Source organism: Didymosphaeria variabile (assembly GCF_027946475.1).
Source record: "Didymosphaeria variabile strain IMI 356815 chromosome Unknown scaffold_1, whole genome shotgun sequence".
Lineage (NCBI taxonomy): Eukaryota > Fungi > Ascomycota > Dothideomycetes > Pleosporales > Didymosphaeriaceae > Didymosphaeria > Didymosphaeria variabile.
The window spans coordinates 3,320,540-3,337,898 of record NW_026611620.1 but is presented as its reverse complement, the minus strand read 5'-3'; the positions used below and the strand labels follow the sequence as shown (position 1 = coordinate 3,337,898).

At 53.6% G+C, this 17,359-nt stretch overlaps 5 protein-coding genes across 5 annotated transcripts; 3 read left to right on the top strand and 2 right to left on the bottom strand.

Annotated features, from left to right (window-relative positions):
- Positions 1 to 2,084: 2,084 nt before the first annotated feature.
- On the bottom strand, positions 2,085 to 3,500 carry N0V89_001059 (uncharacterized protein; the record flags this gene model as incomplete). The annotated part of the gene is made up of 1 exon (XM_056209874.1): positions 2,085 to 3,500. One exon carries the CDS (start codon positions 3,498 to 3,500, stop codon positions 2,085 to 2,087), a length of 1,416 nt encoding a protein of 471 aa, XP_056076696.1.
- Positions 3,501 to 4,244: 744 nt separating this feature from the next.
- Positions 4,245 to 5,752, top strand: N0V89_001058 (uncharacterized protein; the record flags this gene model as incomplete). The annotated part of the gene is made up of 2 exons (XM_056209873.1): positions 4,245 to 4,250; positions 4,289 to 5,752. 2 exons carry the CDS (start codon positions 4,245 to 4,247, stop codon positions 5,750 to 5,752), a joined length of 1,470 nt encoding a protein of 489 aa, XP_056076695.1.
- Positions 5,753 to 6,885: 1,133 nt separating this feature from the next.
- N0V89_001057 (uncharacterized protein) lies at positions 6,886 to 7,494 on the bottom strand (the record flags this gene model as incomplete). Its single annotated transcript, XM_056209872.1, has 1 exon — positions 6,886 to 7,494. One exon carries the CDS (start codon positions 7,492 to 7,494, stop codon positions 6,886 to 6,888), a length of 609 nt encoding a protein of 202 aa, XP_056076694.1.
- A 969-nt stretch (positions 7,495 to 8,463) lies between these two features.
- N0V89_001056 (uncharacterized protein) lies at positions 8,464 to 9,492 on the top strand (the record flags this gene model as incomplete). Its single annotated transcript, XM_056209871.1, has 3 exons — positions 8,464 to 8,619; positions 8,679 to 9,212; positions 9,262 to 9,492. 3 exons carry the CDS (start codon positions 8,464 to 8,466, stop codon positions 9,490 to 9,492), a joined length of 921 nt encoding a protein of 306 aa, XP_056076693.1.
- A 1,961-nt stretch (positions 9,493 to 11,453) lies between these two features.
- N0V89_001055 (uncharacterized protein) lies at positions 11,454 to 12,594 on the top strand (the record flags this gene model as incomplete). The annotated part of the gene is made up of 6 exons (XM_056209870.1): positions 11,454 to 11,629; positions 11,696 to 11,760; positions 11,839 to 11,917; positions 11,974 to 11,994; positions 12,290 to 12,331; positions 12,552 to 12,594. The coding sequence occupies 6 exons, from the start codon at positions 11,454 to 11,456 to the stop codon at positions 12,592 to 12,594; spliced, it is 426 nt and encodes a 141-aa protein (XP_056076692.1).
- Between the last annotated feature and the right edge of the window lie 4,765 nt (positions 12,595 to 17,359).

Sequence of the window (17,359 nt, the reverse complement as noted above, 5' to 3'; positions counted from 1 at the left end):
CTACATATGGACCTCACCTGTGGGCCATTGCAAGGTGCTAGCTGTCAGGCCTTGGTATTTGCCGGATCGTGAGAGCACAGCATTGGCGTTGGTTGTCGTCTTGTGCTGCCTTGTTAGACAAGGCACGACATGCGGTCAAGTGATGATGCGCCATCCTTCGACGCCAGGAGCCCAAGTCGCATCAAGACTCATATTGAGATTCCAGGGCACGATCGAACAATGTCCCCTCATACCGATAGAGTTTGCGATTGACACTATGTGCAACGTCATCTTGCCAGGCGTATCCGCGTATCACCGTACAGCCTATACGAGCTTGCTGACTGCCTTGATGGACTGAAGTTCGTAGGCATTCCTCGAACGGGCAAGATCGAGACTGAGCGGCTGGCGGAGCGCATCTCCGACGTCGACCCACGGAGCCTCAGGACTATCGATTTCTCTCGCGACAGCGTCACGTAGCTGTCTCCTTCGAGTAGCAATGCCGTTGCGGCCAGCGCGGCACCAGCCGCTGCGTCAATTCCCTTTCAAAGCCGCGTGGAGCCGTCGATACAACTGCTCGAAGATCAATCTCCAGCACCGCACTGTTGCCCCGTTCGAGCATAGCCATCACACGCCCATCACTAAATGGGCACATCTCACCTCACCTTTGCGCTCGCACCCCCATCCGGGCCCATGTCCATCATTTCGGCCCCGGCCCGCCCAAGAAAACATCCCATTACTTCTGGAGTTTTTACGAGTCACGTTCCCTCGCGCGCACCCCCGACGCATAGTCGTCATTCCCAGCCGTCCGCTAGAACGCACTGAACGCATTCTGGAAAACTCTCCCCATCCCACAGAAGCATTCCCGTCACCCGAGCTCCCTGCATCCTTCGCGACTCCCGCGCGCGCTAAAATCCATGTCGCTGGGAAAATGCCAACTCCACCTTCCTGGTGTTTTCTAGGCGCGCGTCGCATTCGGTATCGCCCATAATGCTCCAACGAGAAAGACCGCCATCATGATTCATTTGCGGCGTAGAGCGCTTGTCTTCGCACCCTCCCCGTCAACGACTGACTCTGCAAATCCCGGTGTTGCGAAGACCCTTGAGCATGGCCCGGACAAAGTTGGAGGGGACGTGCGAGCGAGATACCTACCCTCCACGGATTATTGGCACGCCCATTGCGAACAATGGTAGGAAGATGGTAAGAAATCGGCGTGAGAATTGTCCCGTGATACCGAGGTAGAGCAGGCATGTGCGCGAATACGTACGTAGTAATCTGCGAATTCTTCCAAAGTTTCGTACAACAAGTGGATGAAAGCGGTTGCTCGCGGGGATATCCTTCTCCCGGCGGCAGGTGATGATACCCGAATCATCTGTCGTCAGAACACGAAAACTTCGTCATGTTGCTTGCTTGCATGTTCCTGTCAGTTTGTTGCGTATTGAAAAGATTTCGTCATTGATTAAGCAGCAGATTTGCCGCTGCTATGCCTTGTCGGACTGGATATCCGACACAAGGGACCATGTACACGGAGAGACGCAGTATGTTAAGAAATGGTCGTAGCAGTCGTGATGATTCACATGCATCCCCCAACATTTCGCCGTGGATATACCCTAAACACAAAGCCAGGCCTCAATGACTGGTCGATCGCTCCCAAAATGCCGAAAAAATCCAATTGCCATATTCATCTCCCCGCTGACAAGGCGGCTCTTTCGTCAATCCACAAGAACGCCGAACGCTATAATCGAAACCTTGAGCTGAAAAGTCGTGAGTTTTCGCACTCGGACAAAAGATGTCCGGTAACAAATGGAGGCCGTTGTCGAACCTGTCCAATGAATGGATCAGTACCGCGAATCAGGTCAAACGATCGGTACGTAAAGGAGTTGAGTCCACAACGAAAATTGGAACGGGCACTTTCCCTTCCAAGGTGGAATGGCAACTGGGTATCGAATGCAAGGCACTTTTATGCACCAGCCTGCGCTGAGTTGTTGGTGATACTCGGTTCAGGGTCTGGATTCGTCACCTGCAGAGAGCTTGCAGGCCTCTCGTCGACCCCCTGGGCTCTACATAGAGGACACGAGTTGCGACCAGTGGTCAGCCACTGCTTCAAGTTAGCGATAACTCGTTACGTACGTCAGTAGAAAACTCACCTGATCGATGCAAGGTCGGTGGAACAGGTGCCCGCATTTGATGAGCCTTCGGGCTTCCTCGTCGATCTCAAAATCGCACAAGCAGACTAAGCAGCGCGCATCTGCCGGAAGGTCGACGGTATCGGTTCCTCCCTCGGTCTCCGCGATTAATGTGCCATCTCGCATACGAATAACGAAGAGCCCTGGCGCCGAAGCAACATCTTCTTCGCTTGCTACCGGCGGTTTGGCAGGTCCCAAGAGAGTGGAAAGCAGAAGCATATCCTCATATGTGGGCGAATCTGTAAAGAGGCTGGGTGTAGTGAGAATAGGATGGTTCTCGGGGTAGCTGCCGCCTAGTACATATATGATCCAACTTCTGGAGCCTTCTCCAGGGTTGTTGTCCGGCTCGACCACACCATTTCGACGTGAAGAACCTGACCCAAACCTGGAGAAGTCAGACTCGCTCAGTCGACGTGGGCGAGGGGTGCGACGGTGCATGGTTGGTTCTTCTGTGGTTGGTTCTAACCCTGCTCCAGTAGGACGACGAATGAAACTTCCTCGACGGGACGAGGCAGAGGATTGAATAGCCGGCGAAGGTGGTGAAGCTGTGAACGTTGGAGTGGTCGCTCCAGAAGAGACGGCAGAAAGACCGGAACTCGCTGGTGTGGAAGGAGGTGGAAGAGGACCTGCTGGGGAGTCGCTCATAGTAGACCACGGGCGTGGGCGCGTCGAGCGGTATCTCTGATTGTCGTAGCTGGACGAAAAGTTGTTCATGCCTCCCATAGATGCCCGGCGCCGGTGGCTAAACCTCGTGGTATTGGGCGGCTGGCGCGTCCAGCCTTCCATGGATTCTTCTCCAGGCGACGTGGCCGGTGTGGGAAAGCTGGACAAGGCATCGAGGAAGGGAGGAATGTTGTCGTCTCGCTCGGTGCCACTGCCTGGGTTGATAGACCTAATACCAACGATGATAATGGGCACCATCCTACCATCTGCTTCGTCTTCTTCACCATTACTCTCAGCCCGACGGTCTCGATTTGCCGTGTCCGCGTCTGGCTGCTCGTTTTCGTTTGACGACCCAAATCTGAACATCCTGAAAAAGTTAAGTGGTTGAGTATTTCCACCCAGGTTATCTGTCCCTTCCTCGCTCCCGTTGCTGTTACCACTCTGTCTCAAGGCTGAGGCGATCCTTCCATTCTGTAGAGCCTGCAGAAAGCTATCGAAAGTGCCGTCCTCGCCGTCACCCGCAACGTTGCGGGCTTCTGACACGGCGCGGTGGTCATCACCCATCAGCGAAGCTGCCGTAGCTGCTGCTGCGACAGACAACAGCCGCGAAAGCATGGCTGCTTGGTCCTCTTCTCTTCGTATGGGCGACCGTCGCCGGCGTAGCGAATTTGTCATATTTCTCAAGCCCCTATCAGGTCTGAAAGACGGAAGCATGGATGAGGCTCTGCCGTCTCGTCTGGCCGAGCTCAGCCGCGGCAACGGCGAATTTGATGATGCGTTGCTCGTGGTGCCTGACAGCTCTTCGAAGCTGAGATTCAGCTCCGAAGGGACTTGAACCCTAGGAAGGTATGGACTGCGCTCATACCCTGTGCTGGTGGTATGCCGGTGCCGGAGTCGCTCGGTCCGTGGCGTCGGCGCGGGTCGTTCGGAGGGGGTGGATGATAACGCGGATTCGCCGTCTCTGGATCTACTGGATATGCGTCTGTGAAGTAGGCTTGGTATCGAACTGAGTGAAGAACGAGCCCTCGTCATCCGCGAGGGGCGGCGCTGCAGGCGGCTTACTGGGCTCTCTACGGCGGTCGAGCGGGCATCGTCGTGCTCGTTGCGAGCGGATAGCATGTGTAGAGGGTTAAGTCGTTGGGACAGAGGCCGTGACGAGTGGGGGAGGGCCCGCTGCACCATCTCTGGGACAGCGTCGTTGGCAGGCTGCGACCCTCTGCGACCCATGGACGAAGGCGCCCATGATGTCGGCCGGGCCCTCGAGCGCGGCGGCGGCGGCTGATCCTGCGCACCACGCGAACTGCTCTGGCCCATGTTCAGATGCCAACCAGACACGAGCTGGCGGCGTTGTGGGAGAAGGTGGGACAGGAGGAGGAAGGAGTGGCGTGGCGCCTGTGAGGCTCCCCAGATCAGTGATGTATGCAGGTGCGGCAGGCGCGTCCGCCAAGCCTGGCTGGTTCCAGTCACGAGAGTGGAGAAAAGTAGCACGTGCGACGGCGTCCACCTGGGCACCTCAAGACCGCGAGAAGCTTCCAGGATTACCAGGTTGCAGCCGGCATGCCAGGCAAGACAAGGAGACCGAGCTTGCCTTGCAATCCAATACAGCTGCGCCTTTGCTGCCCAGCCCAGCTTGGCCAAACATGCACCACTTTGCCACGCCGCTGCGGCCGGCCCAGCAAACAAAGTCCAAGCGGAAACGCGACGATGACGGAGCAGACCCTCAAGAAGATTTGGTACATGACGCGAACGACAACCCGCAACCAGAAGTCCAGCCGGCTCCCCTATACGACCGCTGGGATAGAGAACAGCGCCGTGTTGCGGGCCTCTCATCTGATGATGCGTTTCAAATCCCTGCGCCGCCGTTTCCGCATGCTCCGCCTAGAGAGCCACGTTCAAAATTCACTCCAGCCCGCATCCAACAGGAGCTTGCCGGCCTCACTCTTTCCATACATGGCGAGGTTGCCTCGTCCCAAGACCAACCCCTTGGCTCAAAGCGTGTCACTCCTGCGTTGAGAACGACTCATCTCAACATCTTGTCGACTGTCATGCACCGCTGTTTACTTGAGGGAGATTACCAGCGCGCAGCAAGAGCATGGGGCATGATGTTAAGAACGCAAGCCCATGGCATTCCTATTGAGCCGAGATACAATGGCCTGTGGGGACTAGGTGCTGAATTGCTACTGCGTCGAAGATACCAGAGTACCTTGTCTGGGATAGACGAGCAAGACAGCCCGGCCAGCGACGAGCATCTATGTTCGGAAGAAGGCTTTCAACTTGCGAAAGACTACTACGAGCGCTTGATCCTTCAGTATCCTGTCCGCAGCTTCCAACCCCATGCAATCGACGCCACCACCTTCTACCCGCCTTTATTCTCGGTTTGGCTCATGCAAGTGCTCGAGAGGAGTAGACGTTCACGCCGACAGCTCAAACGTGAGGCTCAAATGACAAACGTCCCCGTGTCCATTCATTTAGATGGTGGCATGACCTTGGGAGAGAAGCGTACCCGGGAAGCTGAGATCCAACACGAAGAGCTAGCTGGTGCGCGGGAGATATGCCGCAGATTGACAGAACTCGTGGAATCGCCACCTTATGATAAGAACGCACAATTACTTATCCTTCGAGGGCACGCTGGTCTTTGGATGAGTGACCTTTTACTGGGCAAGACAGTAACGCTAGAACCAGACGATGAACTGGATTACGATTCAGATTCGGACAGTAATAAAGTGGAGGACGAGGCCGAGACCGATATTGCCGAGAAGACTAGGAAGCGCTCCGAAGGTCTTGAAGCAATGGAGCAGGCCAAGAGCTACTTTGAGCAGGCTATTAAACTTTGCAAGGAAGTTTCAGCTGGAACGACATCTAGTTTCGAAATGGAGGTTCGAGACATCACCAAGCGGATAGAGGAGCTGAAGACTCCGCAGCGTTAGAAGGTCAGTCAGAACTACCTTGATGGTACGCTGCGCAGAACAAGCAGTCGCGACGGTCTCCAAACTACTTCCCAGGTACGCTTCGTGGGGCAATGGTGACTGATGATTCTCCATACGTACACTTTCCTGATTTGAAAACTTCTCTCCGTGGCCGGTAGGTGGATAGACTGATGCGGCTTCGCAGCAACAGGTCTCGAGCGTCACCTGAAGAGTTGCGCACGCGACTACTTTAATGATTTACAATCGCTCAGGCCTGCTGTTCGCCCTCGGTCGCACGAAGCAGCCGAGCTATGCAGATACAGGCTGTTTCGAAGTCCGTATCGGACATGCAAGCACCCCCGTAGCGGCACTTTACCTTTGAGGATAGCTTAACCATGATAGCCACAATATTTGATTTTTCAGTTCGCAAATGATGTTCAACATCATGTTCTAACATCTCTGCGTGGCTAAGGTCGCGAGTTCTTGCGCTGAGCGCTTATTACACTCTCGCGCGCAACGAAGGGTTGTTAAGCAATCATCTTGCTCCTTGCGTTCTCTCATAGTCCACAACATCCCCCTCCAATTGAGACTCGAGTAGACTCCTCAACTTCTTTGGCTATTCACAATAATCCAACATCCCACCATGCTACAGAAGCGGGCTATATCTGGGTCTGCATCAGCTGGCTTCCAAGCAAAGCGGGATGGGGAGAGTGTTCAGGCTCTTACGCCTCGATTATCATTCATCCCTACCCGCCGTAGTTGCCTTTAAAGTCACTGAAGGTTTGTGACTCGACGATTCTTCGCCATGGTGTTGGTCAGACCCGTCCAAGGAGTACTAGAATAGAAGTGAGCAGGGTTGTTAAACGAGGGTTGTTTTGTGCCTCAAATTCACAAATAGTCTTGTTCGAAGTCTTGTTAATCTTCACCGGAAAGTAGTGTGGGACGGGTCAAGCTGTGCAACATGCTAGTTTAGTGAGGCTCATCGTCGAAAGGATTGCTGGCCGATAATGGTATATGACCAGGAGGTAGATGTAAACAGTGGGAATCTAGGGCAGTCGTATGTTTACGACTAGGAAACCACACAGTGCCCAAGAGGCTAATACTGCCCATCATCCAGGTAGACCAGTGACAGAACGAGTCACACTTTACCCTCCCTACACAAGATTCTCATCCACAAAATCCACCAGCTGCCTCTTCGCTTTCTCTTCAAGACTTTTCCTTTTCTCTTCTTTTCCCTCAACAGGAATGAACTTGCGCAAGACCTCCTCAACATAAGCCTCTGGCGCGCCCATCTTCACCACATCCTCAATCCCCCGGTTCATCCGGTAAACATACTCCTCTTTCGGCGTGCTCTCGGTTCGCCTCTTACGATCGATGTAGACGAGCATTTTCTTGCCGCTTTCCGTCGGGGAAGCAGTGACATCTACTTTCTTCCCGTCTTTGCTTGCCCAGAAGTCGCACGGAAAAAGCTCCTTCACGTAGGCGTGTGGCACGCCTTCGTTCTTATCGAGACGGGACTCGTCTGAAGGGAGGAGAGAGTAGACGAGGCCGTAGACCACACGTGAATAATCTGGAGTTAGGGTTGATTTTGGTCCTACTTCTACCAAGTTGGCGTAGCCTCGGTCGTTGATGATCCATTTGTGGTTGTTCAGCCGCGCGACGCCGAGGTAAGTCGATGTTGGGCAGCGGGTTGCCATTTGGTGGAGCCAGAGGTTGGAGCCGAAGCCGAAGTAGATGGTCGGAGAGGAGGGGTCGGGGGCCATGGTAGAGGGTCGATATCGTGAGTTTGCTATAAGAGGGCGTATTCACTGGAAGGGTTTGCGTGTGTGAGCGCTTTGTTGTGGTTATTCTGGGTGAGACTTTGCTTGTGTAGTCTCAAGTCTGCAAGGCAATCACAGGAAAATCGAAGTCAGACAGTTTGTCCGTGTCTAGAGGAGACTAAGGTGCACAGAACGCGCAATGCTCGAGTCATTCGCGAAGTCGAGGGGGCATCGAATGCTTGAGCTACTCTTTTGAACTTGCGTCTTCCCAGTATGCTCAAAATGCTTACTTTGCTCGTGGATTTATATTTGCTCGGAAGGATATTTGGTTTTGCTAGGGTCTTTGACAAGCAGAGTTTGCGTCAGCTGTCGTTTGCAGGAGGCATGAAAAATGTAAATTGATGAGAGATTCCTCAGACAAGCGTTTAGGTGAGACGTATGTAAGCGAGATGTGAAGCGGTGGGGTGTGCAGACGGAAAGCTGCCCATACGATACGACCAAGAAGAAAGTAATGGGCTCACAAGTCGCAAAACCGCTTGCTATCTTCGACACTGTGAAGAGTGGACGGTACATAAGCATTCTTGGTCTCGCCCTTCGTTTCGTACCTGAATTGGTGCCCCGCCCTTGCCGTCATTTCTCGGAAGCGAAGCTAGTTTGGAACGCGCGGGGTTCGGAATGAAAATCGTTGGATCTAACCATGCACCGGAGATATATTACACTCGAGTCCATACATCCTGTCCTCGAGACTTTGACATATCCTTACCGTTACTCATCAACAGACTAGGCGCGCCGACTCCCACGGATTTTGAACGCTGCTACGACAAGCTCTCCTAATACTAAACGGACAAGCACCAACCTTCCTGATCATCGAACAGTGCACGGGAGAGCCTCCAGATATCGAACATACGTCGCGCCCAGTCCGTCGATTTCACCGCATCGGGCTGATACGAAATTGTTCATGAGAGCTCTAAAATGCCCTACTCACATCACAGTCACTCTGGGCAGTTCTGTGGACATGCGAAGGACACTCTGGAGAATGTTGTGCAAGACGCAATAGCGAAGGGTTTCCACACTTTTGCCTTGACGGAGCATATACCACGACCAATTGAGGACTTTTATCCTGAAGAGGTAGGTAGTCTGCACAGGACCCGAAGAAGCAGGTAAGATATTGTGCTAATCATGCTCAGACCGATAGCCATACGGTCGAGTCCCTTGCAAAGCTTTTCGACGATTATTTGGTTGAGGCAGAGCGCGTGAGAGAAGCCTATTCGTCCCGAATCAAACTTCTGATAGGCTTCGAGTCTGAATGGATTCGTCCGTCAACGCATCAGCTGATACAAGCCATCTTCAAGAAACATGCCTTCGACTTTTTCATGGGATCGATACACCATTGCCATACGATACCCATCGACTTTGATCGGGCTACCTATGAGCAAGCTCGTGCAGCTGCAGGTGGAACGGATGAGAGACTTTTTGAGGACTACTTCGATGAGCAGTACGAGATGCTCCAGGCCTTGAAGCCGCCTGTGGTCGGACATTTCGACTTGATCAGGCTGCTCAGCGATCATCGGGACGCTGACTTCGAGGGCATGGAGGGTGTTTGGAAGCGGATGCAGCGCAACCTGGAATACATCGCTTCCTACAGCGGAGTTCTAGAGCTCAACTCGGCAGGCCTTCGCAAAGGTCTTGCTGAGCCTTACCCTTGCTCGCCTGTGTGCCTGGTACGTCACACCGCTCCTCGACCTAGCTCTTCTGACGCTTATCTTGTAGGCGTTCCTTCGCATGGGTGGTCGTTTCGTCATGAGTGATGACAGCCATGGCACAGATCAAGTCGGGACCAATTACCCTCGCTTGTTGAAGTTTATACAAAAGGTCGGCATCGGGGAGGTGTTCTACGTTGATAAGGACGCTACGCCCACGGACAGCCGGTGTTCGGCGGGATTCTCAAGCATCACCGTGGACAACTTGGTCCGGTTGCCTTTTTGGACAACAGCTCAGTAGAGGTCTAGACGCAGTGGCCCGTAGGATGTTCGGCCTGGTTGGAAGCTCTGCCGTCATTGGAAAGCAGTGCGGCGGCGACTCGGTTAGGCGAACGAATCCTCGACGTTGCACCGACTTTGGGCATTATCGTGCCCGCATGCGCCTCGTTGCTTTTTTGACCTACGCTGCCATGACACAGCATCACCATGTCCTGTTGAGCCTCGTGAAACGGCTCGCTCTTGCGACGTGGGATGAGCAGCCCATGCCAGCCGCTGCAAGCGCATGAATCTTGGCCAATCTCAGCGCGAGAAGCGGCCCAAACCAAGCGTCCGGGTTCCCAGACAACGCACGCATGGGCTCACGATCGCCTCGAGAGGGCCGCCAGCTGCGCAGAGCGAGGCCATCCCACGTGCGACGGCTGGCATGGCGAGTCAGAGGCGGAGAGGCGTCGATCTTGACAGTGCCACCCCGATTCCGTCGTCTGGCTGCCCCGTCTCGACCGCGCACCCTCGCGATTACGTGAGGTGCAGCGTCCGCCAGCTCGAATATTCCTTTGCAGCGTTTACCGCGACGTCTTGGCAGGCGACGACCAGTTTGGGAACATGTTCAGGACCGTTTTCGGGGTGCAGCGGAAGCAGGGCACCGGTTCCGCCCACGGCCTATTGGCGAGCCCTTTGCCATTGGGGTCCGCTTGCCACTACCGGGCACCTAGTCCTGGGACAGCGTCGCGCTTTTCGCGGTCACTCTGCGCCGACACCAGGTGTTGGACAAGTAGCCTGCACCGGGGAGGCGGCAGCCTGGCGTGGACGAGCGTCAGCTGAAGTACCGCGGACGAGTTTGCGAGAGCATCTTGGGTACGAGTACAAGCCAAGACGGCGGCGACTGCTTGCTTCTGGCGACACAGCAGATCTGATCTTGGACCACCATCCTTGTTGGGCACGCACACAGTCCGGGCGGCGTGGTGAATGTGCTTCTCTTGCACACGCTTTGGAACACCACGGAACAGCCCGATGCTGGACAGGAGCCCTACACAGCATGCAACGACGTCTGCCAGCTTCCTGCACGACGGGGAGACATACAGCGGCTCCCGATAGTGTGCAGCCACAACCGACGCGCAGATTCAGTGCGTTCGGGCTCTCAGTCCTCCCAACGTGTGACCGCTGACCCGGACAACGACGACGTTCAAGGAGAGGAAGCGTGCTGGTTGGCCCCGGGGTATCCTTGGCGGCACCGCACCCGCAACGCACCCCACCTTGCTTAGCTACACACGACGTAGCGCAGCGAGCAAAACAACTTTGTCAAGTCCTCCAGCGGTGTGCTCGGCGCGGTTGGGGCGCAAGATGCGTGTGTGGCATGCCGTCCGGATGCAGGTGGCCGAGAAGCGCGTGGCAACGTCTTATTCTTCGTTAAACTACCACTGCAACACACAATTTGCAACGCAGCCTTCGCATACCGCGCGACCGGGATATACGAATCTGAACCAGGATCCCAGGGCCAGACTCGGGTCTGCCCTGGCGCTCAAACGGCGTAGGCTCCGGGCTGCGTGCCCCGAAGAAACGGACGGGCCCTAGGAGGAAATGGCGGCTGCTGGCCGACATGGTTGTAGCGACCTTGTACGTCTACCGTCGCCTATGCGAGGGGGCTAACGTGCTTGATGCATCCGTCAAGCCAATCTGTTCCACGGGCTTTGGTTTCTTGGTCGCGTGGGATCCTGTAGCAGCGCCCGAGCCTGAATACATACGTCTGCAGAGCCCTCCTAACCAAGGCACAACCCACCCTCGTTTTAAAAGCTGTGGGCCAACCTTCTGACCTACCTTACCACTCCTTGCTACTTTTCCCGCCTTTCTCCACTGTCCATCTCCACTATCGACTCTTGCACCTGTCCTTGTCAAAGCTGGTCATAAGAAGCAAGATACACGCTTGAGCCTATCAGTGCTTCCTCGACTGTTACCCTCGCCTGTTTGCCTCTCTCAACGGCCAGCATGGGTGTCGAGAAACAAGTCCTCAAGGAGGGAGATGGAGTCACCTTTCCTAAGAAGCATGACGAGGTTTCGATGGAGTACACAGGTAGCACATCATTCCAGTTCGTCGGCAGGGATCTCACGAATCGTCTAGGTTGGCTTTACGACGAGAGCAAAGCGGACAATAAGGGGAACCAGTGAGCATCACCCACGCTTCGGAACAATTCCACGTCCAAGTTCTGGACTCTAAGAACGTACTTCAGGTTCGACTCGTCGGTGGGCCGTGGGAGCCTTGTGACTGAGATTGGCGTTGGCCGTGTTATTCGCGGTACGTGTCTCAACGCCCGCGCCTTGACGCAGAGCATCTGCTAGACTCGCCAACGGATTGAACTCATGCATTGCATAGGCTGGGATGAAGGCATCTTAGGCTCCTCAGAGTCAGCGCCCATGTCGCTAGGCGAGAAGGCCACCCTGACTATCACACCGTACGTAATGCGCCTGTTGAATACTGAACCAATCACTGACGCATCGCTTGGGATAGTGACTACGGCTACGGCGATCGGTGAGTTCTCAACACAGCTTCACTGCGCATGCGACACTTTTCAAGAAGTCTGCGGTGGGCGAGAGGCTCTACGTTGATGCACACCCCATATCGACGTTTGCATTGGGTACAGGTTCAGGATCCTCTCCGCGTTCGGCACCAGACCAAACGCCGCGCAACGGGCGCTAGGTACCCTGAGCCTCTACGCTGTGACCTCACAAACGTCGATCACCCGCCGGTTCTTGCGATGCTGCCTGCAATGCAGCCCGAACCTCGCGCTCAATGACCTCAACAGTTGCTGACCCATGTTCTTTAGTGGTTTTCACGGATACATTCCTCCCAACGCTAGACTGGTCTTGTAAGTTCACAAAAGCTTCTCCATTATGTTCTCAACCCGGTCCTGCCTCTTCCGTCCCATGTCTTTGACTTACTGTTTTTGGGCTCAAAGCTCATCAACCAGTATCACGCCATGGGCACGCCAACTTGTGAAAACGCCACACAACGCACATAGTCCCCTGAACCTTTTCCCATAAAAAGCAAGGGTTACTACCCCTAGTAAACATGCTGATCCTATCTAGTGATGTCGAACTCAAAGCGATCAACGGTAACAAGGCCTCATAGCCATATTTCACCGGAGTCAGAGAAAAAAAAGGGGATACTCCGGACCATCCGACCGAATGTCATATTAGGGTCGATTCGGAACGAGATAGCCACCGATCAACAGTATCCGGACATATCAACACTTTCGCTCAGATTTTGTCCATCTGCCCATGCCAGACACAGAAGCGTCATGGGATACGCATCGGGCCTTCTTGTAACAAAAGTCTTGGTTTGATAGTTCCCTTCTTCCGCCCAGACATCATTCGGCTTGCAGACCGGTAGTATCTATGGAGTTTGTTCCTTCTAATTGTGTCTCCCTAGCGGGCTGTTTAGGAATGGACCAAAAAGAGTCCAGGCGTCTCCGAATTAAGTTGTAGGTTATGGATGACAGGGTCATCAGTTGGCTCTGTCAAGTCTTGATTACCCCAATACAATCCCCTAGCACAAGGGCGTCATTTTCAGATCGATTCGCACAGTCCGGGAAGTGTCGTATCCACGCCGCCTTCAAGCCGATTCTTTCCGTTCAGCCCTCCAGCACCGTCACATAGTCTAGAAGCTCTCGAAATCTTGCTACCTATCTGCAAGTTAGCCGGCACTGTGTAACATGCCTTAATCTGACTTTCGCGTCGCCCGCGACTGCCGCGCGACTCAACTCCTATACAAATGGACAATGTGCAGATATGTTTGCAGATCTTTCGGGCCTACTTGAGAGCAAGGATGACATGGTTGTTCCTACTTCACACCGACATTACGCCACCATTCATGGGGCAACCGCCCGGTCCGTTCGGCTTGCCGAAGGTCTGCGCTGAGACCATCCGATCGACGACGATTGGGCAGACGGCCAACGGCTTCCCGTTCGGCACGGTTCGTCTCACGACACGGTGTTGCCATAATCATCTACGTATCAGCCTGCCTTCCCTTTTCGTACCTTGCTTGCGTGTGCCTTACCACATCACGTCACATACTTCCTTGCACGTGCTTGACATTCTCCATCCTTATTCGCAATGTTTTCTTCTCCTAGTGCACGTGCTTGCAGCGACCATTGCCCCCCACTCCATGCTTCTTACAGTTGTCTTTGATGTTTTGACATACGGCCTTTAGAAGCTTCATGGTGTCAGACTCCAAGCATAACGCTTCGGAGAGAATCTTAGATGCGCCTCTACATCCGGCTCGGCCCGAGGTCAAGCTCATCTTATCAGATGTACTGGGCGCCCATTATGGAATACGAAGCGAAGGCAAAATGTCAAGCGGACAAGGAACACGCCGCTGCCCTTCATCCTGGTCACCGGCACTTGCATGTCACTTACGTAGGTGAACTTTTCACACCGATCACGGGCCGCGGCCTGACAGTCGTTGCGTCCCGCCCGAACCGCTCTTGAAGGATCAAATTTGGCAGTGGATCAGGCCTGGATCTACATCTGGAGATGTACCGTGATCGGCGATCGGCGTTCTGCTTGGAGCAAGGTCCAGATCCTGCACGTCGAAGCTATCGATGTCGTGTTTTCCTGGTTCGGGACTTGGATCTGAAGAGCCGGAACCACAGCCGCATTGAGTCGTCTGCTCGTCGCTGCGCTGCAATGTACGTCTGCAGATTATGAGAATAGCAACCGTCGTAGGGCGAAGAGCTCGGGCACGCAAGTATTGCCGCTCCCATATGTCGTTGGGCTGAAGGCTACATAGCCTGATAGCATGTGGTCTAAGCGGGGTAGACACGAACGGTGTGCCATGCAGACGGGAGAAATCGGTCAGTCTTGCTACATGCTCCAGATGAAGACGAAAAAGCATGTGTCGCAGTTATTACGAATGCATGGGTGCTTGTGATTCGAAGGCAAGGCTGATAATGACCATCTAATCCAACCATTCAGGGACCTTGGTCAAAGACTTTGGGCGGTATGCGTATAAGCCGGGGAAGTGGGTGAAAAGTATCGCTGCCGCCGAATGCAAGCTCGGATATTGCAAGATATGTGCTCCAGCATCCTCTGATCGACATCTGGACCGCGACCAGGACCCAGCCACGGACTAAGAAACTCTTAACTCCACTTTACATGGCAACGGTCGACCTGCCTACGCCACTGAAGCGCGTTTCGCGCCATTATTTCTACGAGTTTTCCTTGCTCTGTGTGCCGCTGACCAAGGTTATGAAATTTTCCGGCTCCTTCCTTGCTGTGCATTTGCGTCACCGGCAGTGATTGTGTCCAGTCGAAGCATGGCGATGGTAGTAGCCCTCCTTTATACTCACCGATTACTGCAAGCCAAGACATATGGCCTAGGGCGGTTGCTCCCGAGAAACTGGTCTGAACAGGGGTACTAGTCGTGGTGGAGGGGTAATTTAGGCGGGGGTGGGTTTGCTTGTCAGTTGTCGTTGACCTGGCCTTAACGGTGAACAGCCGTGGGGCTGGCTCAGGGGCGAATGGAGATGTCACTCTGGGCTGGTGTTCCGAGATATTGTGTCGCGTGCTGAAGCCGAACGAAACGAAAATTTCTTCTCAAGCCCGCGCGTTACGTGCCCTCCTGGCTTGAGCACGGTATATGCGGGCGGACATACTAGTGCGCGCTACGGAGGCTATCCTCCTACGCTTATCCTCTCTGTCTTGCCCACATGAATACTACTTTGCACTAGAGGAATAAGTCTTTGGCTGACTTTCTGGACAGTGAATTTCACCCTCCCAGTTGCGCGAAAATGTTCACATCAATAGACCAGTAACCCAATATGGAAATAGGAAAATAGCTTTATGCGGACAGATTCGGTAGCCTGCAGAGCCGCGTGCGCATCGATGAACACCGGCAGGGTACAAGGTTGTGTGCAACCAGGCTGCATGCAGTATGCATGTTTGGGCCGCAGACACCGTTCGGCCAGATCTCAACATGTATGGAAACATCGTTTACCACACAGGATTGCTGCCAATACTCCTAACCTGATTGGTGTGGAGATGCGCGCACAAACCCAAAGACACTTACATTCTGCATCCTTTGATGCCCGAACATAACGCGAAGAAGGCATTGCCAAGAGCGAAGGATGTTGAGGTGTAGCGGATGTGCTAGAATCTGGGGAACGGGCGGTAATGCAAGACAAAGCGCAGTCGAAGAGTATTCGCTCGCTACGAAAGGTGACTTCGCGAGCGGCACAGTCTGGACGTTGGGGGGTACACATGTGCAAGTATTGACTGCCTAGGCATGGCACACCTTCTTTCGAAAGGGCACACAAGCGGACGGACGAGTGATCCTTAGGCCTGGTGACGTTTTGCCATCCCTACAGAATAGGTCAAAGCAACGCCCAATGTTTGGGATGGATTGACCCTTCAAATGTTGGCCAACGTGTTCATCCACGGTGACTAGCTGCTCAATGAATCCGCCATGAGTGGATATCGAGTCATGGAAGGTATTTTCGATGTACGTACTGCTCAGATCGAGAGCATTGCTTCTGCCGAATTCGATAGGACGAAATGGAGGTCGTCATAGACTCAGTCGATCAATGATGCGTCTCATACTTTGGCCAATCCCATCTCTGCGGTGGTAGTGGGAATGTTGTTAACGAATGCCATTTGATACTTCCTGCCTCTCCTGACTCGATCTTCAACTTGTTGGCTGCAGAAGCTTCCACCAGAGTGATTTCTCACTGCCGCTAGTAGGCGTGTCTATAGCATTTTTAGCTGGCTCTCAGTGCTGCTCAAGCTTTACCTACGCAAGCCTATCCCAACTTCCATCCGAGATCTGTATGCCCACGTATAATACCAGATGTTGTGCGCTAGGAGCTCTGAGCCACTACCCCCATCTGCCACAGTTAGCAAGGTCTTTAAGGAAAGGTCCACTGAGGATAATAGAGATATGTATGCGATGTGGGCTTCTTGGTGACCAATCAGGCACATGCCAATACATTCAAGAACGCCACCAGGAGCAGGTTCCGAAGATAGGTAATCTTTAGCTGATCATGTTATTGACAATCTATGGCAGCTCCTATGACTAACCCCTCATCTACAGCGGTAAGATCGAGTTCGTTGCAGTCTGAAAGTCCATCATCGGCGAGGGAAGAGTGAGTGACTGCTCCACGAGTCGCTCATGGATAGCCAGTGGGACCACCCAGAAATGCTCTTTCAGGGCCTTCCAGATATTCGCAATTCATATGTGCTCATCCTATCCGACACAACTGACTCGGAAAGCTTGTTTTGACCTCTCAAAGATTCCCTTGCGCAGAAATGCAACATTCAGCCCCACATGCCTACCAGCAGAGTTGAATGAGTACCAGTACGGACCGCATCAGCCGAGCGGATGATTTCTCCAAAAAGATCCTCGGATCCCGTCCGCTATGAAGACTTCTACAAAATCTTTCTTGCTGTCCTTTTCATTACAGTTGCATTTCGCACTCAGGTCCAGCCCATGTTGAAGGATAAGTCCGATTTTCATCAAGTCAACCAAGATCATCCTCAAGTGTACTTATCTGGGTCGGTAGCTCCTTCTGCCACAACATGAAAATCGTCTAGCTCAGCAATTCATACCAGTCAACCTCCACTAGCGCCTGTCCAGACGAGGGAATCGTCGGCACCACCTAGTTAGAAAAGACATTCATACATACCAACTATCAATAAAGCAAGCTTCTCAAGTCTATCCTGGAATTCAGAAGCAACGTCAAACGTTATCAATTGGCAACCAGCACTTCCGAAGGAAAACTCCGCGCCAAGCGCAAGCGCTGAGAAATCTGGACTATCGCATCCGTTATCTCCTTCTAGCCACCGTGAAGCCGAAGCTGGTCTCGGAGACGACGACAGCACCAGACCTACCATTGCTGGTG